The sequence below is a fragment of the Opisthocomus hoazin genome, chromosome 2 (assembly GCF_030867145.1).
Source record: "Opisthocomus hoazin isolate bOpiHoa1 chromosome 2, bOpiHoa1.hap1, whole genome shotgun sequence".
In the NCBI taxonomy this organism is placed as follows: Eukaryota; Metazoa; Chordata; class Aves; order Opisthocomiformes; family Opisthocomidae; genus Opisthocomus; species Opisthocomus hoazin.
This window is the reverse complement of record NC_134415.1, coordinates 24,664,211-24,686,746: the sequence shown is the minus strand read 5'-3', so window position 1 is coordinate 24,686,746 and position 22,536 is coordinate 24,664,211. Positions and strand designations below refer to the sequence as shown.

Genomic DNA, 22,536 nt, shown 5'->3' with positions numbered 1-22,536 from the left:
GTTGGAAAGAGAAGTTTCCACACCTGCATTTTCTGGGACTTCCTAAAAATCATCCTCATTTCTGGAAAACAGAGAATATTAGCGTTAATGCATGCCCCTAGAAATTACCGTGCACAAAATAGGAGCATGTTTACAGGTTATGAAGAAAAATTGCATGAATTTTGTAAGAGAATTACTAATGTAAATTATGGAAAGAATTTACAGTTAAATAGATTATTTGGTGGCAGTTAAAAATGACTGCTGTATGCATAATTTTCTCCCCTAAACTTAGGCTAATACATTTTTATTTTGCCAATGAACATGCGCACCCAAAATCATCGTTGTCAGTTGTCCTGAGTTTGCACGGAGATTTCTGTGAAGTGTTGTCAGTATCGCTCTTGTTGCTCAAGGTTGCATTTGTCCCCTAGTATCCTTTTGTTTCTTGTTTAATGGTTGAGAGTATGTGAAGGTTTATGCAAAACTAATGGCGTTGTATGAGCGGCTGAGTAGTTATGGGACTTGAAAAACCTGTGAATTAAGTACGGTAACCATTGTATTTTTAAAGAGTAAAATTATCATGAGACTTGAACACAGCCCTGTCAAGATGATTTATTTTAGTCCTGATGATGTTCTCCATCTGATACACTTTGTAATAGAGGTACTACCTTCTGTATTTCCTGATGGAAATCTGGATTCTGTTTTGATCATTTTGATTAACCGTATGGCTTAAACAGAATAAATTATGTTTGGATTTGGATGTGTAATATAGTTGTAATTCTGCATCCTTGTTAACTATAAGGAAAGGTGGTATATTCTCAGTAGTAATATGTATGCATTTGCATGTGGATTTTAATGTAAGTATTGAATACATTCACATTTTGGTATTTGTGTATCAACTATGCTTGATTTTAACATGTGTTTAATAAGATGTGGACATTGCAGTTTCTTGGAACCGGTGTAATTTGTAACAAATGTTTTTCAGCTCCCTTGGAAGTCACTGACTAGCATCGTTGAGTATTATTACATGTGGAAAACCACTGACAGATATGTGCAGCAGGTAATTTACTATTTCGGCATGAACCAGTCTGCCACATTCTTAAAGAAACTGAACTTGTTAAAGCATAAAAATCCATTTGTGTTCTGGAAAACAGATGTGGTGGCAGGCCTATGGTAATATTTTAGGCTATAGACCAGTGGTTTTGTGCTGTTCACAGGGTGCATTGTCAAATCCTTTGATGCCTACTGTACATCACATAGCTGTGAAGGCTCTTTAAGCCATTTATATTGTGTGCTGGCTTGTAGCAACATGATTCCTGGTTCTTACTGCAGTATGGGATAAGAAAGAAATGGGCTGCAGAGCAAATGCTTTAGGTTGTAAAGCTGTGCATGGGACTGAAGGAAACGGAAAAAGACATTATGTTAAAGTGGCTGCTAGTGTTACGAACCTTTTATTGGTACTCCACAATAAAACATTACTTTGGTGGTACCAGGATTTAAAAACAAAATTGAGCACATATTGCACACAGTGGATGTGTTCATCCTTCTGATTGAATGTTCAATTGTTTGGGTTGCTCTGGAGCAAAAACCTGGTAAGATTATGTTGGGTACTGACACTGGGATATTGTAAGCAGGTTTAGGCAAAATTTCAGTGTTGGTGCTTTTTGTGTATTGCAGTCTTTATATATTTACTCTTTGATTTAGAAACATAAAATATTTTAAAATACTCCATTTTAATTTATGATTTAAGTTTTTAGCTCCTTTACTTGCTGCATGACTAGTGGTGATGTTACGTACAGCATGTTGAAAATAATTTTTATGCTGTAAAGGTTACAGCTGTATTGTTAGATGGATCTTTGGAATTGTTCCAGATGTTACAGTGTGTCAGGAGGATGATTGCTTCAGATTGTTCTGGTTTATTTGAAAGCATTTCTACATCATCTTTTTAGGGTATGGAAAGTAAGGGAGAAGACTTTTACCACCTAATTATAGTCTTGGACTATCACTGGGACTTTTTAGTTCTATGGATAATACAAATGGAAAACAATATGGTGTGTGTAAAGGCATGTTTTTCTGGGTGTGTTGCCATTCAGTTAACTTCTGACACTTTTTTTGCACTGTTAATCTTTATCCTAGAAAGGTATTGCCAGCAGAGATTTGCTGTGCTCTTTGTCAGCTCTTAAGGATTGAGCAATGGATGATCCTGAAGAATAAAAAAATAAAAAAAAATATTGATACTGAAAGCCACGGAGTAAGGATAAACTGAAGTGCAAGTTGGCTTTTGTCAACACTCTTAGGTTGCTCAGAGACTGATCTTGTTTCCTGTGACATTTTTCTGAAATACATGCTCTGGGGTGGTTGGCAAAAGGCTGAGACTCCCTTTCTAAAGTTCCGTAGGGCCTCGTGTTCTGTTGCTACAGTCATCCAGGTGTGTGATGGTGCATTGACTTTATGTATCCTTTTGCAGGATTAGGGTTTTAGCCTCACATACAAGAAAAATACGTAGGCTTGATGGTTATCTACAGCTTACAAATGCATGTGTTTTATTTGTAACTAAGTAAACATCAGAACATGCCAATACATCACAGGATTTAATGCTTCAGACATGTTCTTTCAAGGTCATGCGTGATCATCAGTTACAAAAACAGTGTAGGCCAAATACTTCATTTCTGTCCTGGTTAACATTTCTATAGTCCTTCCTAATGAGAGATCAGAACTTCACCCTGCCCTTGCTTAGTTTGTTCTGAAATGGTTAAAATCCTAACAGTTCAGTAAAAATGATATCTGTAGGATTTTTTTCATCACCAGAGCAAGCTGTGATAATTGAATGCATTTCAGGGAGAAAATATGTTCAGTAAGAAAGTGGCAATTTCAGAGTCGTTCTTCTCTAAATATCATGCTTGAGGGACAGGGCAGCTTGGTGGAATGGGAAGACAGAAAGATTCACGTACATACTTGAATCTTATGCATAAAATACAGTCTCTGAATTCTAGGTCAGTGTGATTTAATTTGAAGATTTGCTTTTTAGTTATCTTTATTTCTTTGTGTGAATTGGCTGCATTGTGTCAGGTGTAAGAAAGGTTGCTTTGTCATAATTGCTATGAAGTGTTATTCTTGTGTGGTAGTTAAAGGTGGTGATTTAATGGCAGCGGAGATACTGCTGCGACCTTGCCTTCAGAGTATGTTCACTTCAAGTCAAGGCAAAGGGAAATAGATATGTTAAAGTTCTCAGTCTGTGCGGAACCTGTCTAGAAAAACTAATTCAGGCCTTGGGTAATCATTCTTGGTGAGGTGGCACTTTTCATGACACTACATTACATAGTGTTTGAGGAAGGCCAGGTGGCTCATTCATTGGCATGAAACGTGTTCTCATTATTTGTGGTGTTGTCCTTAAAAATCTGATTCAAGGCAAAATTGCTGAGACTTTGCAACAGAAAAAGGGAAAACATATGTAAGAATAACTAATTCACTATACTACAGCAATATATTACATTTCCCTCTCATTTATTTATTTCCGCTGTTGAAAACATAGGGAAATGATAATTTCTTGGGATATTTTTTAGTTGATACTCATAACAACAGTTCTTAAAAAGAAATAATGTTCAGTTTCAAGAGTAATTGATAAAAAGTAGTAGAGCCCAGGTGAAAAGTTGGGTTAGTGTAGCTTGACCCTCCCCTACAATGCAGTCTGTAAGACTTGTTTGAAACAGTTACTGTTTAAGATCAGATGTAAGGTTTTTTTCAGGAAAAGCATCAGGTCTCTTTGTTACATTGCTCCAGTGATTCATTACCCTTACTATTACAAACTGGTGCTTTGTTTCTTGTCTAAAAGTTTTGAATTTCAAATTCCAACTTCTACACTTTACCAGTTTTCATCCTCTAAATTTCAAAACGCGGAGGTTTAATCTCAGAAATTGCAATTATTTGTTGATAGTTGTGTTACTGCATCCTTTCTTCTCTCTCAGGACTTGAAAGTTGATAGGTCAGTATGAATTCAAGCTGTGACATTTTCTGTTGCTTTTAGAGACCAATGCTAACCATAGTTTTAGTGCATAAAAATACAGCTTATACTGAAATGGCATTGTGTGATTATTTTGTAGAAGGCAGTGTATCATTCACTTCAGTAAATAAAGGAGGAAAGCAATTCTGAAATTGCATTCCTTACAACCCCCATGCCAGTATTAAAAGTATGCTAAAATTTAATTAATATGTATAGTCACTTCCCACTGACACTGCCATTGGGCCTTAATGCAACTTCCTATAAATGCCTTTACATTTTGACAGTGCTTCAAGGCTACTTTGCTCATTTCTTTCCTTTTTTTGTGTTTTTGGCTCTGATGATCTTACTAGATGTGCAGTGAGATTTGTTTGTTCTTTTTGTAGGATGGGACCAGTTTGTTACGAACCTCTGTGGAACGCATGTTACCTGCTGATCTGCGGGCTTGCATGCTTTTTCCGTTTGGAAACAAATTCTGTATTATTGGGTATAATATGAAAAGGAAAAAAGAGACAGTTGTGGAAAGCCTGTGGCCTGAACTTGCTGAGCAGAAAGAGTTCACTTTGGAGAGCTCTTCTGCTGGGCATATGATATGTTCTCAGATTGAAAACTATCAGTTTATGGGACTTGGAGCGTGCTGCTGCTGGTCTTTCTCCTTGCTCTTTTAAAAACTGACTCTAAAAATCTGGTTTTAAAGCAGACAGAGCATACTGTGTTTGCATTTCTGCTATGGGCTTATTGAAGGTAGTGCGGTGTTGCCAAGCCTGGTGCTGGGGAAAGACTGCAGCTGCACCACATGTACCAATGAACGATACTTCTGTAGCTCCAGACACAACTAGGCACCTGTGAACTGCAAAAGCCCATCTTGGAAACAAATGGAAAAGGGCTCTCATGTTGCGTGGCAATGAATTTGTGGTGGCATGGACTACTTAGGAGTCTGTTTGTCATAGTTTGCTCCTCAAAAATGCAGTTTTTATAAATGAGTTATGGTGATGGATGGCACAGAGGCCACTGTCTGAAATGGAGAAAGGGCAAGAAGGAGGACCCAGGGAACTACAGGCCGGTCAGCCTCACCTCCATCCCGGGAAAGGTGATGGAGCAGCTTATCCTGGAGGCCTTCATGAAGCAAGTGGAAGAAAAGAAGGTTATCAGGAGTAGTCAGCATGGATTCACCAAGGGGAAATCATGCCTGACCAATCTGATAGCTTTCTACGATGACATGACTGGCTGGGTAGACGAAGGGAGAGCCGTGGATGTTATCTACCTTGACTTCAGCAAGGCTTTCGACACAGTCTCCCATGATATCCTCCTGGGGAAGCTGAGGAAGTGTGGGCTGGATGAGTGGTCGGTGAAGTGGATAGAGAACTGGCTGAATGGCAGAACTCAGAGGGTTGTCATCAGCGGCGCTGAGTCTAGTTGGAGGCTGGTGACAAGTGGTGTCCCTCAGGGGTCAGTACTGGGCCCAGTCTTGTTTAACTTCTTCATCAACGACCTGGATGAAGAGTTAGAATGTACCCTCAGCAAGTTTGCTGACGACACCAAACTGGGAGGTGTGGTAGATACACCAGAAGGCTGTGCTGCCATTCAGCGTGACCTGGATAGGCTGGAGAGCTGGGCAGAGAGGAACCTGATGAGGTTCAACAAGGGCAAGTGCAGGGTCCTGCACCTGGGGAGGAACAACCTCATGCACCAGTACAGGCTTGGGGTGGACCTGCTGGAGAGCAGCTCTGCGGAAAGGGACCTGGGTGTCCTGGTGGACGACAGGTTAACTATGAGCCAGCAGTGTGCCCTGGCTGCCAAGAAAGCCAATGGGATCCTGGGGTGCATCAAGAAGAGTGTGGCCAGCAGGACAAGGGAGGTTCTCCTTCCCCTCTACACTGCCCTGGTGAGGCCTCATCTGGAGTACTGTGTCCAGTTCTGGGCTCCCCAGTTCAAGAAGGATGAAGAGCTACTGGAGAGAGTCCAGCGGAGGGCTACAAGGATGGTGAGGGGACTGGAGCATCTCCCCTACGAGGAGAGGTTGAGGGAACTGGGCTTGTTCAGCCTGAAGAAGAGAAGGCTGCAAGGGGACCTTATAAATGCCTACAAATATCTGAAGGGTGGGTGTCAGGAGGATGGGGCCAAGCTCTTTTCAGTGGTGCCCAGTGACAGGACAAGGGGTAATGGGCACAAACTGAGGCACAGGAAGTTCCGTCTGAACATGAGGAGGAACTTCTTCCCTCTGAGGGTGACGGAGCACTGGAACAGGCTGCCCAGGGAGGTTGTGGAGTCTCCTTCTCTGGAGATATTCAAGACCCGCCTGGACAAGGTCCTGTGCAGCCTGCTGTAGGTGACCCTGCTTCGGCGGGGGGTTTGGACTAGATGACCCACAGAGGTCCCTTCCAACCCCTACTATTCTGTGTGTGATTCTGTGTGTGTGAGAAAAGCAGTGGCTTGTGTGAGGAGGCTTACCTGGGCTACTCGACCAGTAAAGCTGATTAACCCTGAAACTCACCTCGTGGCTCAGGCAGGAGACTCTCAGAGCAGTCTTTTGATGATACTTTTCTCAAGGTGGGAAGTACCTTTCTGGGTTGTGAACCTCGCAGAGACTGGATATCAGAAAATGGAAGTGTAGTAGAGAAGAGAATTGGCTGTAAGGGAAAGGGATGACTGAATTTTAAACACCTGATAAAGGGGGACTTTTGAGAGGCAGGGAGGTAGTGTTAGTTTATTATTGCTGGATATCAGTGTCCCCCCCTTTTTTTTTTTCCTCCTCTGTGGTAAAATTGACCTTGTTTCAACTCCTTTTCTCCATTTCCACTCTCACCCCCCAAGTGAACACAAGTAATGTCTAGAGTACAGGAAGAGAAGGGAAATCATGTTTTTTCCTCCATCTTTTACCTAGAGACAAACGTTTCAGATAATCAGTAGCCATCTGAACTCTGTATTTGTTGTGCCATTGCTGAAAAAATTATTGTCTTAGTTACTTGTACAGTATATGGCAATGACTAAAACTTCTCAACATTTTAGAAGTTAGTATTACTACCTTGAGTGCAGCGTGTTTTGAGTTTGTTGCAAGTATGAAGAAAGTAATAATTTAGTAAATTCACAGACCGTTTTGACAGTAGTGTAGCTGTCCTGCTGGTGCAGTGTTCCTGAGCTACAGTTTTAACAGCACTTAACAGAAGTAGGTGTGCAGTTATTTCTGACAGTCAGTGGACTTTACTATTCCCCTTCCTTATAGTGCTTATAAAATACCAGCCTCGGGCTTGACAGAGCACACAGCAAGTATTGAGTTGTGTGACTGATGAGGAGCTCCTCATACGCAATTTCATTCATTTATTTTCTGCTTGCTCTGCAGTGAGGGTTAGCCACAATATTGTATGTGTTTATGTGGATGTGATTTATGTAGATTGTAATTGTCATTTTTACAGTTCTGTTGTCAGATGTGAGGCCTGTGAGTTTTACTAGGCAGGACAGTATACTGTAATTTTAAACTGATAATAAAAATAGAGAACTTGTTTTTCATGCTTTTGATCTTGTAGATTTCTACACTTGTTTTGGAGGCTCGTGTGGAATCACAAAATAGAAATAATTTAAAGATGGATTGTGTGCAGTTTTATGAAATCTGTGCTTGAATATAATAAAATGTCTTAATGTGTTAATTTTTCAACTAGAAACGTCTGAAAGCGGCTGAAGCAGAAAGTAAATTGAAACAAGTGTACATCCCCACCTAGTGAGTATAAGAACAAAATAATTTTTTTGAATAACGTACAGGTAAAATTGCAACAGTAATATGCAGTTACATGCAGTAACGGAAGTGATATTTTCTTAGTCATCTTTTTAATAGTTACCTACTAAGTATTTGTTATATACATGCAGAATATACAGAGATATAATCAGAAGATGTCACAAACTCTTGTCATAAGTGAAACCTTCGTACTTAACTGAGCCTGTTGTCTTTGACTGCAAACTGCCTGTTCTGAAACAGTGTGAAATTTTACAAAAGGTGATCAAGTGCTACGTGGAGTGCACATGCAAGAAGGGCCTTATCATTTAAAAAGCTGGTTTTCGAGAATAATCGCTTCCGAATCCCTGTAGCACAACACTTCTTATTTGTGTAAATGGAATATTTCAGTATAGAAGCAGTTGTTAAAGTAGTTACATAAAATAAAATCAGATACTTTCCCATCACATTTTTTATTTTGCTGATGCAGTCTGTTGTTCAGCTAGAGACAAGAGATGTTCTGGCTGTAAATTAAAGGTAGCACACAGCCCCAAGTCTTCTGTCTTTGAACAAGTCTTATTAATGAAATCCGTTTTCTTCTTGGGGGGTTTTTAATCTGTTTTTTTACATTTAAACTCGATGCTATATCTGCTTTGTTAACATGCGGTTTACAGAAACAAGATACAATCTGTCTCTTTCATATTTGTAATTTCCTCAAGATTAGGAGGAGAGAAAGGACTACAGATGACATTCTTTTAAGCTTTCTGTGGGTATATTCAGCTTACATATATGTGAATTTCCCATTTTATGAGTGTTTGTATAATGGAAAGCTAGAATACCAAATGAAATACTTTGGAAATCCACTGTTGTCTTTTTGATGACTTGTATAAATGGCATACAATAGAGCTTCATTTCCATATTTCATGCAGACTTTTCTGTCTTGAACAGATTTAGTAATACAAACAGCAGACTGTTAAATTCAGTCTTTTAGTCTCATCTCTGAAATTTGAGTTTTGAAACTCAAGTCTCTAATAAATTAGACGCCTTTTAAAAAAAGCTGAAAACTCTAGTGTGAGTATTCCCTAACCTTCTCAAGGAAGTGGCTGCTTTAGGAAACCTGTAAGATGCTCAGTCTACATAATGCTTTTTCAATTTAATTTCCTTTGTTCATGTGGACAATTCAGGACTTTTGCCATTGTGTTTACACAAGACAAAATCCATAGTCAATGGTAAGAGGGTGGTAGGACTTCTCAAGTATTTGATAACTGTACAATCTGGGGCACTTGTGGGCAAATGGATTGCTAACGCTCTGTTTCGAAACTGGTTTATTGTATTTGAAATCTGAGTAGAATTGATTCTCAGAGCTGAATACCTTTTTGAACTTGTTCATAAGGTATTTCCTGTAAAAGCAGGGTTCTTTCCTCAACACTAGAGAGTACCTTTCAACTCATGGCTTCTCTGGAAGGGTAACTAAGCAACAGATCATAACGTGGGAGACTTAATTGTCTCTCGATCCCTTCTCTTATACCTTGACACCCAAGTGCTTGATAAAGATTATCTGAAAATGTAAAAGTGTCTCTCACTGCATATAGTGGAAGAGGAGAAAGCAAGAGGCAGACTTGCTGGCATTTGGAGTAGAGACTTGATGCAGCAAAGGTTTCTTCAATTAGTCTTTTTAACTAAGCTTGAATATGTTTTATGCTGCCTAAAGTAACAAATAATCATCTTAGGTATCGATGTATCGAGCCTTGCATTCTATTGGGAGTATAGCTTGTCAAAGGGGTAATTAACACCTACAGAGTTGGAGCTTTGGAAATACTGTACTTGACCTGTAAAGTCCTACTTCACTGAAGTATTTGTAGGTAAAATAATCACAATAATAATAATAAAGACATCCAAAACCAGTTCTTCAGCCTTCTCACAGAGAATGTAGTTTAGGACAGAACCTAGACAGAACAGCCTGATATTGTATGGGCCAGCTTTGCCAGGGCTATAGGACATTCACATTTACTGCAGCTGGTGTAGCCTCAGCTTGTAAAGCCTCATCTGTTGACTGGAACCCCCCTTCTTAAGTTCTGCCCTGTCAGGCTTTTGTTAGTGCTTGACCCTGAGACTTGGTCTTCTACTAGCTTGCCAAGTAGTTTAAAGCATTTTACAAAAATCTGTAGATTGGAGTATCAAAGCAGCTCTTTACATAGAAAGGCTCTTACAGTGCTGAAAATACCAGAGGAGTATAAAAATTAGTCTTGCTGTTTAGAGCAGATTTTACAGATGATGTCACCACACGTCACAATTCTGGAATTAGATTGTTTGCTTTCATGTTGATTAACCAGTTAGTAAAATCACTTTTGGTTTTGTTTTGTTTTTGTTTAAAGCAATAAACCAAATCCCAATCAAATATCCAGCAACAATGGGAAACCCGCTGCAGTCAATGGAGCAATGGGAGCCTCTTATCAGGCACAGGCCTCGCTAATAGGTCGAGCTTGTGAAAGCTGCTATAGTAAGTATACTTTTTTTTTTTAAATTCAAGAGTTTGGGCTAATCTTAATAGGCACTTTGTTTAAAAACAAACCTATGTACTTTTGTTTGCATATGATAGAGGATAATTTTCAATTACTTGTGCGGCAGAAATAACTTTGAGGTTAGAGCTGCCTGCACTATATTGAGTCAATGTCAATATTCAAATCCACTTCATGATTACTTTAACAATTCAGAAAGTACAGAAAGATAAAGTAATATAATATGATGGCACTGAGATGTTACACCTTTACTTTGAGAAGACTAGATTCAAATTTATTTTTGGTTCTCCTGTAAGGCTACAGGGGTTTTGAGGGTTATTTTTTTTTTGTTTCTTGGGGTTTTTCCCGTCTCTGTTGTTGGTTGGAGGGCGGGGAGGGTTTGAGTTTTTCTCTAGTCTTCTGTGTGTTTCTGATGGTCCTTGTTGGACTTCTTGAAATAGCAGCCTTCAACATAGGCTGTAAGAGAGTAGAGCTAATAAAATCCAGAAATGGAAAGAAGTGAGAGTTCTTCACTTACTATTGCTATGGCTGGCTGTCTCTTAAACACCAGTTAAATTTAAACTGTATTTTATATATAGAAAGTTCCAGTTATATACTTTGTTTCTCACGTCACATTTTTAAAGAATAGTTCTCTTGTGAAAGATTGCAAAAAGAAAAGAAAAAAGGTTAAATTAGTGTTTCCTGCTGAGTCTCCATACACACAAGATAAAGGTGCATATGCATCTTAACGTCAATAAGAGATGTGTTTGTCCTTTTCCTCTATGGATCTTGATTTATAAATACTCACTTTGCATGATTTGAGCAAAAAAATCAGATCTTAAGTAATTCTGATAAATAACAAGCGACTTAATAAGCCTGTCTTCCAGGGTAAGGTTAGAAATAGTGGAGGATTTATAGGCCTAGGTTTGGGGTTTTTTTTGGTAGTCCCCTGCAAGACAGTCTCTTCATGCCAGTACAAAGTCCCTGGTTTGAAATTAAATAGGGAAGTATTTTTGAAATGTCTATTTGGAGTTGACTTCTGGCGTGCTTTTGTAAAAAATAAATCAACTAAAAATTCAAGTTCTTTTTTTTACATTTGTCAAATATATTAAATATTTATCCATATAATGCTCTTATAATGCCATATATTATGGCCATATAAAGCCATCTATTAGAGCATTTGGATTTACTGTATTGAATGTAGCATGCACCAGTTTACCTGTGTTTTCTTCTCCTTAGCTCCACAGTCTCACCAATGGTATTCTTGGGGTCCTCCTAATATGCAGTGTAGATTGTGTGCATCTTGCTGGATTTATTGGAAGAAATATGGTGGCCTGAAAATGCCCACACAGACAGATGAAGATAAACTGTCTTCTAGCCAGCCTACAGAGGTAGGATTATGTAGATAAACTTTCCTGAAACAAAATGTGGTGCTTTCACAAGACTGCTGTGATTTGAATATTTAATGGAACGATATTTTATGTGTGTGTTCAACTTTGGCATTACAAAACTCAATTTATTAACCCTTTTCCTATCTTAAGTAGAACTGAACAGTGTGTAGGTTCTGCCATGTCTTTGTTTGACTAAGTTTTAGATAAACAAACATCCACTTCACGCATTTTTGGTGGACAAATGTCATCAATCAAATGGTGTTATCTATAGAATGTTAATATGACTGTACAGTATCTCATCTAGAATGGCATTATATATCCACTCACAGTGCAGTTCTCTGCTCTGTGTTTTACAGCCCCAGTTTTTTTGTATAGTGCTTGTACATATCATTTGATGAGCCTTGTGAATTTATCCAAATTGTGGCTTTTTCTAATGCTGTAATTCAGATGTATGTGTTATGATGTTGTTGTTTGTTTTTTGTAGGAATCCCATGTTAGAACTCACATGTCCCGGCAGGCCACACAGGGAACTCCAGTTCGTAACACTGGAAGTCCAAAGTCGGCGGTGAAAACGCGACAAGCTTTCTTTCTTCACACAACATGTTGGACAAAACTGGCCCGTCAGGTCTGCAAAAATACCCTCCGGCTGCGGCAGGCAGCAAGACGTCCCTTTGTCCCTATTAACTGTGCTGCCATTAAGGCAGAATGTAAGATGTTTTTTTAATTCTTAGTTCTGTGTGCTGTGCTTCCCACCCATTTTTTGTCTTTTAATTTTATTTTCTTTTTCAATAAACATTTCTTGTCTATACACTTTTGCTTTTCATTTTTTCATTTGTCCAGCATATCACCAACACATTGGCTGCCTTGAACAGATTTCAGGCTGGGGAAACATTTCAAATGAATTTAAAAGGGGATAACTATTACCTCATTCACTTACCAAAACTGTCATTAAAAAAAAATGGAGGGTAGGCAGGGAAAATTGGTGCCATGAGATAAAACACATGCTTCCTGCTAGGCAGTGTGAAAGAAGTTTGCCTATGTATTGCTCATTTCTTCTTTCATTGAGCAGAAAGTATAGATCTGTACACGTTTTACTTTTTCTCAGTGGTGCTGGTGAAGAAATAAGGAGCTGAGGATGCGTAAGAATTTGTCTGGCCTGTCATACAGCCCTTTGTTGCTGTGGTGGTCAGATGGTGGGGATAGCCATGTTTAGTACTACATCATAGTTGCATCTTTTTTTTTTTTTGTCTGTTCCAGTTTTAAATTTTAGTTTTAAGTAACATTCTATATTATGCCTGTTCTTTTTATAGGCAAAATGTACAGAATTGATAAATTCACTAGTAGCGTGACAGAAGGTAATGAGTTGTTGTAGATAGCAACAGGCTGTCTCTTTATGTGCACAAGTGTGTAAGTTCTGCTGTGAAGTCACCGAATATTTCAGCAGGTTTTGTATCTGTGCTGAGTGCGTTGTTTTACTGTGCACCATGTCTGGCTGTGTTTGCCAGTCTTCCATAGATGCAGTTCTTGGAGCAGACACTTGATGTTCCAAGATGAGCTGTGCTGGCTCATCGTACTGTCAGTTGTATTAGAATAGAAGAGACCTTCTTAGAATATTAGATGTTGGGTTTATAACCATGTTTACTAGATTAACACTAAATGTTTTCCTAGCATATTTAACTGGGATGCTGGCGATGTCAGTGTTGATTATAAGAAATTTACTCCATGGAGGCCGAAAATCTGGTTTTGAGTAATTATTTTCCCCTTACGTATTTTAACACAAGCCATTCTTCACATGCAAGCTCTTCACCTACTTCTGCAGCCATTCAGAATTTGGTGAATATTTCTGTTTGTTGTCCTTGTCTTGTTTATTTAGTTGTCCTGTTGGCCATTTTCTTTCTTATTTCAAAGCTATGCAAGTCAGGAGCAGCTTTCAGATTTGGGGAACCCGCATTTCCACTGTGTGAATAAAATGAGTTGTACTTTATGGAGGAAGTGCATCTAAGGCTGGACTAGGATTATATTTTTAATCCTTAATACAAAATAAGAGTTATTTTCTGAGAGGAAAGCTTTGTACCTTTTGGTTTATTTCATTGGCACTGATTTCTGCTGAATCACGGAGGAAAATTTAGAAGTTCACTTGAACCTTGAATCTTTTTATCCATATTCCTGTTTCTTCTCACTCACTGCAGTAACTCAGTTTGAAAGAAGAAGAAGCATTTGTTTAAGGAAGAGAAAAAATACAAGAAAAAAAAAGGTTCCTTCAACTGTTAATCACACTAGAACAACTGTTATATACACAGTTCAACTTTAAAACAAAGGAGTGAAAAGATGAGCTTTTCAGCAGGAAATAGTCATTCTTGTATCAGAGTGGCAGTGCTGTGAGTGCTTCCTCTTTGTTCCTTTAACTGAAAAAGTACCACAACAGATTAACATCAAGAGCAGATTTTTTTTTTCCTGTGATCGCTATCTTTCGTAATTATTTTTGCTTTAAACAAAATTTGGACCTTATGCTGATGCTTCCTGATTAGACCTAACATAGATGGAGAAAATACAAAAAAGTCACAGTGGTCAATGCTATATGAACACAACATTCAAATTATTTTATAATAGTGGAAATGAGATTATATTTCAATTAATTTAACTCATGTTTCTCCGTCTGTACGCACACACCTATATGCGCACACACATATTTTATTTCTGGTAATATCTCTCTCTGTGGAATCTTACAGTGCTCTTACCTGCGTTGTCATTGTCATATATCTTACTCTCATAAAGCCTAGTAAGGAGGTAAATAAAACAAAAATTGTTTTCTGGTTTTGTTCATGTACTTGTAACTTGTGACCTGCCTTCAGTGCACTCTATAGATGTTAATGTTATATCTGAATAGGCTATCTCTTCCTGAGAATACCTTGAATCCTTTTCGAAGGATAGCTCGATGCAAGTAATTTTTAGTTTTTTTTAAATTTTTAAATGAGTTATTTGATTAACAGTAATGATTTCATATGTTGAATACCACTGAGTAATTGCAGGATTGAATGAATGCCTGTGTTGGTGGTACAAAAGTTATATCTTGCTTAGATAATAACCTGGCCAGAGTAGCAGGTCACCCATGATGGGATGTGACATGAGATGGTTAGGACATCCAAGAACTGATTTGGAATTTGTTTTCCATGTTGGTGTGCTGAAACTTGAATCTAATGACTGCTTAGATGGTGCTTTGTCAGACTCACCTGATTCTGTGTGTGCCAAACCAGTGCTTGAAAATGTAACTGCATTTCACAACTGTATTGCAGTAGGCGCCATACCAACACTTAGAAGCTATAAAATCTAGAGACAGAAGGATGGTAAGGCACTTACCGCGCAGCGTACCAGGTTTTATGTCTTCTTAGTCTTAGGCAATTTGCTGAAGTGCCAGGTTGTAAATGAAACTAATTCCCAGTTCTGAGAAAGTCAGTCTGAAGAAGTCAGTCAGAGCTTGCTCATAAAATAAATTGATTTTTTGCATTCCACCTGAACTCATCTGCAGATAGTTCTTTTGTCTTAGGAGCATGGAAGCCTCTGGGAATGCTAACCTCAGGCCCAGCCATCTTTTACGTGAAACCACATTTCAGATAGAGCATTTTTTGTTATTATAATTCCATCCACATCATCTCCCTCAGTCCGTTACATCCACTGGCAGAAAACAAGGTTTTATTCTATGTACTTTATTCCTGCAGTTAATGCGGAGAACTAGATTAATGAACCCTGTAGCCTGACCCCCACTCAGGTGCCAGCAGGAGGTAGTGGAGGTGATGCATTTACGTCCCAGTTCAATCTAGGGTTGGTCACCAGGAGGCTGAGAAGTCACGGCATCTCCTTCTAGGAGCATGACCTGTCATGGGAATCTCAAACTTTTTTCTGCTGAGGATAACGGACTCAGTGTAGTTGTTGACTGTAAACTTGTCTGATGGATTTTCAGGATCAATTCGAACTGGTGAACTGTTTTGGTTAGAGGAGATTGCCATGCTCTAAATTAGGGAAAATACCTTCTTTTCAGCTTGAATATATTGCATGTTTTTTAGAAAATTTGAGTAAAACTACCCTGTCTATGGAAGGCCTCTTAATTAGAGGAAAGCAAAGTGGGCATACTTCTCCAGACAGTCACTGACAAGACTGGATCTGTTTCCAGCTTACGCGCGTGTTGATATATGTATGGCTCACTGTGAACCTTTTTACTGCAGCACAGGAAGATTTCTGAGGGATCTTTTTTTTCCTGCTCAGATATAGTTTTATCAATATAACTGTATGTATTAATTATAGTAATTTAGATTTGGGTAACTACACGCCGTCTATGTAGACGTGGTTGTCAAAATGTTTTCAGTGGATGGTAATGTATTATCTGTATAGTATATATATAGTTATCTGGAAAAGGGGTAGATTGTTTATGATCAAAACTTAACATAGCTTTAAATCTGCAGATTTAATAACAAGTTTGGTACACTACTGGCTTATTATGATCTGGTTTGATAAAAAAAAAGACAAGTAAAAATTATGCAAAATGTTACTGATTTTTCTTTGTAAGCATACAGCCTGTGTTTCACTGACATAAAACTACCCATTCATCTGAAGTGAGTAACATCTATCGGTATTGGTTCACAAACAATGTTTTACATCCTTGATTTTATAGCTACGGAAGATCTTTTGTCTGCATCTAGGACGAAAATATTTCTCTGCTGTCATCTTTAAATACAATTTGTGCTGGATTTTAGTAGCCAGTAAAATAATTAAAAGAACATGGTCTTTTTTTGTCAGAGTTTCTAGGAAGAACACAATTTAGGAAATACATAGAGCACAGTACATTGATTAGGTAATGTGAATTTTGGCAGAGATATGATGGATTGTCAAAGAGAAATAACTCCCCAGTGAGAGTGTCTCTATGCTGAAGAGACCTACAAATTTAGTTTAAAAAAGGAAATAATTAAAAACCCCTTTCAAATCTAAAAGAACAAGCCTCATTCAATGTAATCTCCACAACATTCCTGATTTCGTTGACCTCTGTAATACCCACAACAGTCTTAACTTCTTTAGGTTAAGTACTTGGTCGGTTTAAAAATCTCGTAAAGAATCCATTTCACACTGTGGCCCATAATGTTATTCCCTGGAGTTTGTACTGTATCCGCTTTAGGGTTATGGTGCCCCAAATTACATGCCCTTCAAGATACAGGTTTCCCATGATTTTAGGGTGTCACATGTTTTCTATTTTCCTATTATCGTAATTTCTAATAAGATTTTAATTTCTTTTTAAGTGACTGCTCTTTACTAGTGTCTAGATATTTTTAGAAAGCTGTTGACACTGACTTCATGAATTCTCTTCTGCATAGTGGTGGTGTAGAACTCATCGTTATATCTGTATGTTACAGTCATTTTACTCCTTAAGAATTAGTTTACATTTATTGCTCAATGCTGCTGATATGGTTTGCAATCAGTTTTAGCTTTGATTATGCTCAGTAATTTATTATCAGGAAACTTCAACTCTCTAATCATCTCAGATTTTCGTGATCTTTTTTGTGTCGAACAGCACAGATCCTTTGGGGATTAAATAGACAAGTAATTTTAATCGGGTGCTAATCCCTGAAGAAAACTTCTTCACCCTGTAACAGCTGGACAGCAAGCGGTCTTTGGTGACACAGTTTGTTAAAAGCTAACTGAAGTGCCACGCTAGGTGCCAGATCAGCTGCAAGTGTACGTCATGATTCCGTCAGGAGGATCCTGGCAGACCTGGGACACTTGAAATCACTGTTTTACAGGGCATGTAGGTAGGAAGGGACCTCTGGAAGTCTCTAATCCCACCCCTGCACAAAGCTCAAGTGCTCAGAGCCTTTTGTCCAGATGAGATTTGTGTATCTCCAAGGATGGAGACTCCATGGCTTCTCCGGACACTTGTTCCAATGTTTGATCAACCTCACAGTAAATAATCTTTTGCCTCACTTATAATGAGAATTTCCTATCTCGCAGCTTGTGTCTGTTGCCGCAGACAGTAATAGTATGTTGTCCTACCCCTATATACCTTTGAGATGGGACTGGCTTGATCTTCGCTGTGCTCTGCCACTAGGTAGTTACAGCTTGCAATGAGGTCTCCACTTGGCGTTCTCATCTGAAGGCTGACCAGACCCAGTTCCCTCAGACTCTCCATGTACATCCTATCCTCCAACGCCAAACCAGGCTCTCCATAGCTCAGCTTTCTCCAGGATGTCCGTATCTCATGTATAGTGGGATGCCAGAACTCGTCACAGGGTCTGGAGGTGGCTTCAGAAGGGCCGAGTAGAGGGGAAGGGTTACCGCCCTCGTCCACTGGCTGCGCTTGGGCTGGTAAAGCCCGCTGTGCGGTTGTCCTTGTTCCAAGGACACTCCGCCGAATAATGTGAACACATTAAACATGTTTTCCCTTCACAAGGTCTTTGTTGGCTCCCTTGATGTTTCTGTATTTAACTGTATGCCTCTATTAATAGTTCAACCCTTTTGCCGGTCTGCAGACCTGCTTACTGAAGAATGTTATCACATTTGCCGTGTTTTTGTTCTCTTGAACCAAGACGAGTTTAAGCATTAGTTATACACCAGCAGTCTATGTGCTCAGCAGTTTGTTTGGATTAATTCCATCTGGTCCTAGTAACTTGTTTTTTATTCATTAACCATTTTGTTTTGAAATACTGCCTATGGACACTTTGATGTGACACAGTTCTCACACTTTCCTCATGAAACGAGTTTGGTAGTGAGCTTGTTTAAGTTATTCTGCAGTGAACATGGCTACAAAGAATTCATTCAGCTTTTCTGCCATGCCTTTATCTTTTCTTCTGTATTTTCCTCACACTTTGATCATCTCCTATTGCTACAGGCACTAATACACTTTCTGCTTTTGACGTGTTTGAAAAAATACGCTGTCAGGTGTAATACTCCAATTCTTTTTTAAGTACGTTTTTATTTCTCAGTGCGTGTACTATTTCAGTCATCTTACAAGAAGTTTTAGTGTTCATGTGGAAGACCATACTGGATTTTAGGACTTCTTTTAAATTTTGTTTTTGACAACTTCCTACCTAAATTTTATTCTATGGTTTTACACTTGATTTACAACCTAACTTTTGTGGTTTTCTGTATGTAATGCATAAAGATCATAAACTTTATTATGGGAATACTGTATTGTGGATTGAAGTTTGCTGCTGTTAAACATACTTAACTGTTTTAATAGACCGGTGTGCTTTGGAATACCCACCTGGTACCTTTGCTGAACATGCTTTGCCTCAGGCATGGAAATTGTGCTCTCTTTGCAGTCTGTATTCGCACTCAGCATATGAATATCTCACCATGATTCAGTGTCTTTTTTTACAGTGAAGACATGTAGATGGAAAATTTTCTTGCTAATTACTTCTTAGGCAATGCTTTGCTGTTCCCGAAGTAGCTATAAAATACTCACCGTATAGTCTGTGCTTATTTTACTAAGCGAGACAGTGGAGACACATCGTTCTACTCTGTCACTTAAAATATTTCAAGTGTTGTGGAATATTAAAAATATTCCAGGAACTAGGTTCAGTGCATTTTTTTCGCTAAGAACAGTAATTAGAGTAAAATAATAAAGTACTTCACGTACTTGGCATTAGGGCTCTGGAACCTTTGGGCTTCCCAGATACCAGCTATCATTTCTGCTTAGCACACCTAAGAATTTCAAGTAGTTTCCTTAGTATATTGAACTGAGCTGTGCATTGTCTGCTTATTAAAAGCATACCATACTTACATACTTACTTCGGCCATTGCTGTGGTTTCCTGACCTGCAAGTTTTTTTGCACGTAGCTGGACAGAATACATAAAGAGATTGTAAGTTTAGGTTTTTCTCAAATGTATATTGTTCTGTATAGTGGCCTGTCCTCTTTGGGTGCCTCTGTACTCCATATCTTGTGCTGGAATGAAGCAAACAGGAACATTTTGGTAAAACAGATACAGTTTTTATGCACAGTTATTTATATACAGTTGTTACAATCTATAATATCTAGCTCTTGCAAAGTGTGTTAGAAAATGCAGATCTGCATGTGCACATGTGAAACCTGTACGAAGAAAGGTGCACGCGTTACGTATGTATGTATGTGTGGCAAGTAATTCCATTTGAGGGAATTCTAGATCTACACAATCAACTTCTGAACGCAGTTGTGTACAAGACAGAATACCTGTGTTCTAGGGACGCTGGGAGCCCTATCGGGGGATTGCTTATGGGCTTTTGGAAGATGGATGACCCGATCATTCTGAGTAGTTTAATAAAAAGACAGTATAGTTCCAGTAGTCTTGAAACTGTTTACTGAAACCTCATGTCTGAAGAATTTTTGCCCTAGGTTGATTGACTCTGCTGTCTAAACGTGAACCTCTTCATAGTAACACTTCTCTGTTCGGGGCATTTAGACAGATTCTCTGCTTGTGTATTCACAGAGCCTTCAAAGTCATGAGTTCGTAGTTTTAGCATCAAATTAAGGTAGTTACTGAACTGCTGATTCTCATTTACTTTGCAGGAAGTTCCTATCTTTGAGATCTTTGAGCTCTGTAATACTTGGTTGCTACTGACCACTTTGTTGAAAAGTTTACAGTAAAAGGTTTTTTGGGTCTTGGGTTTTTTTTTTAAACTTCCGTCTTGCCATGATAACCCCCATGTTCTGTTTTAAATATTAAGAATGATATGAATCACCATACCATGCAAGTAATACGTGACCAAAAACAGTAGTCACAACCTTAAATCCTTCTTACCTCTGTATTACTCTGTTTAGGGCCAGACATGCTTGTAGAAAACAACAAAGAATTCCATGCAAATTCTTTTTAATAGCCAGAGCTGCTTTAATTCTAGTACTCATGTTTTCATCTGTGCTTCATTTGCCTGGCTGGCTGTCTCCAAAAAGACTTTGTAGGCAAAAAATGCAGTCAGATTTGTGTTAGCACTTACATTAACTTTAAAAAAAAATTTAAAATCATAACATCACTTGCATGAATAAGGACATGGCTTGCCTTTAAATATCTGTCATTATTAGCATTGATGAAAAAAAGAAGAATATGTGCCAAAAAGAAAAAAAAAATTGTGGTAAAAATGTAAGTCAGAAACTGGTTGATGCATCCTAATTGTACTTGTGATGGTGGAATATTTAAACTGAGTTTCATTCTTTAACATTCTCAGATGCAGATCGACATTGTGAAGTTGCTGGAAATCCTCTGAAGATAAAAAGCACCAGAAAACCACTGTCATGTATCATTGGGTATTTAGGTGGGTATCTGCCTCCAGAGCGAAAAATGAGTTGAATGAACATTCAGTGTTTACTGATACTTAAAAATCCTGTATGCATAGAGAGATATATGCTTGTACTAAAAAGAAAATTATAAAGTTAATAAATTAATAAAAATTCTGGACTGCTATCAGTTGCAAAACCAGATGATTGAACTGGCAGGATGTAGGCAGAGGCCTTCTGATACTGATTTAAAATGGCAGAGTGAAACCTGATGTAATGTAGAATGTGAAAAATATTCTGATAGTCTAAATGAAGAAGCACTCAAAGGGGAGATGAGATACTCGGTATGCCCAGTGCTACTCTACTGTGTCCCTTGAATCCACTTGTAATACTCCCATGTACTTGAAAGGAGCAGACTTCAACTGCGATGAGATACCAATCTCTTAATTTGATATCATAAAAAGATGCAGTGAAATCTGTACTGAGATCATAGCCAGGAGGTCAAGGTACTCACATGAGATAACAGGGAGAGGCAAATTCTAGTAGTTGTGGTTCCTTATTTAAAAAATGAAAGTAATCCTCTTTGCAAGGAACCACCACTGACTATTAAATATTTATATAATTGTATGAGAAATGGGATACCCGACAGGCTTTATATTAATCCTCAACTGAATATAGAAATCAATCCATTGATCAGAGCAGCAGTGGATAATTCTGCAGTGTGTTAGTCCAATTCTACAGACGTAAAGCTGAGGGTAGAACTCAGTCTAAATGTTTTTCTCAAAATTTCAATTAACGGGAGGTTTTTTGGTACTAGAATAAACAATAAGTCTCTTGACTTACTGAAATAGAAATCCACTGTTAAAGTAGTTATAACTGTTCTTCCAGAACATCGAAGCTAACAAAATCCAAACTTCAGAAAACTGGGTAATGAAGAATTAATGCCCACTCTCACTGAATTTTGATTCTTCCTGCTGCGGAGTTTAAGAAAAAAAAAAATTGTATTGATTTCCTACAGGCATCCCGGCTGTGTGCATTACGTGTGTTGTCATTCGAGTGGATGAGGAAAGGGCTGTTCTGGTCGAGTTGGTGGAGCTGTGGTTGCGAGGGGGTGCAGTTGAGGATGAGATGGATGGTTATCCGGCTGATCCCGTCTGGGCAGTCAAAAGAAGAAACGGCAGCATGTGTAATATTAGAAGTTACTGCATGTTTTTAGTGCCACATTATTTGGTCGGTGAGGGGTTGTCTTGGTACCTCTGAGAGCATAAGTCTGTAGCTTTAATGGGAGTAAATGGATGAACAGTGTCAGACAGTGTTACGTGTACTTAGCTGAAGGTATTGTAGAAGATAAACAGTGCTAAAATATACCAGGTATCTGAAGAGTCTGCTTAGCATTTGATGGTGTGGGAAGTGAAGGTATCTCACTATAGTCAAAGGTAAATAATAGGTGTTGCAGGGATATGAAACGTACCCGGTGTAGTTATGGACATACATCTGAATTAGCTGTAGAAAGAGGGCTAGAAAATAGCTTTTTGTTTACCATTTAGCTTGGTGAGGTGTTTTTAGTTTAGTTTGTGATGGTTTTTTGTTTATTTGGGATGTTTGTTTGGATGTTTCAGTGAATAAGTAATGCCAGCATTATTTTTCTCATAACATTTAACATTAACTATCATGTCATAGCTTATACAGGAGGTTTTTATTTTGTTTTTGAAATTTCTTCCATGCCATTCCCACATTT

At 38.5% G+C, this 22,536-nt stretch overlaps 1 protein-coding gene across 4 annotated transcripts in view; it reads left to right on the top strand.

The window, feature by feature from the left end:
- MTA3 (metastasis associated 1 family member 3) overlaps nt 1-22,536 on the top strand; it is a 149,434-nt gene that overhangs the window by 83,683 nt on the left and 43,215 nt on the right. For all 4 annotated transcript variants that reach the window (XM_075412897.1, XM_075412900.1, XM_075412898.1 and 1 more), the window contains exons 10-15: nt 962-1,036; nt 7,630-7,688; nt 10,055-10,179; nt 11,417-11,568; nt 12,053-12,275; nt 20,750-20,836. In XM_075412897.1, coding sequence (XP_075269012.1) covers nt 962-1,036; nt 7,630-7,688; nt 10,055-10,179; nt 11,417-11,568; nt 12,053-12,275; nt 20,750-20,836 — 721 coding nt within the window. The remainder of the gene's footprint in view (nt 1-961; nt 1,037-7,629; nt 7,689-10,054; nt 10,180-11,416; nt 11,569-12,052; nt 12,276-20,749; nt 20,837-22,536) is intronic.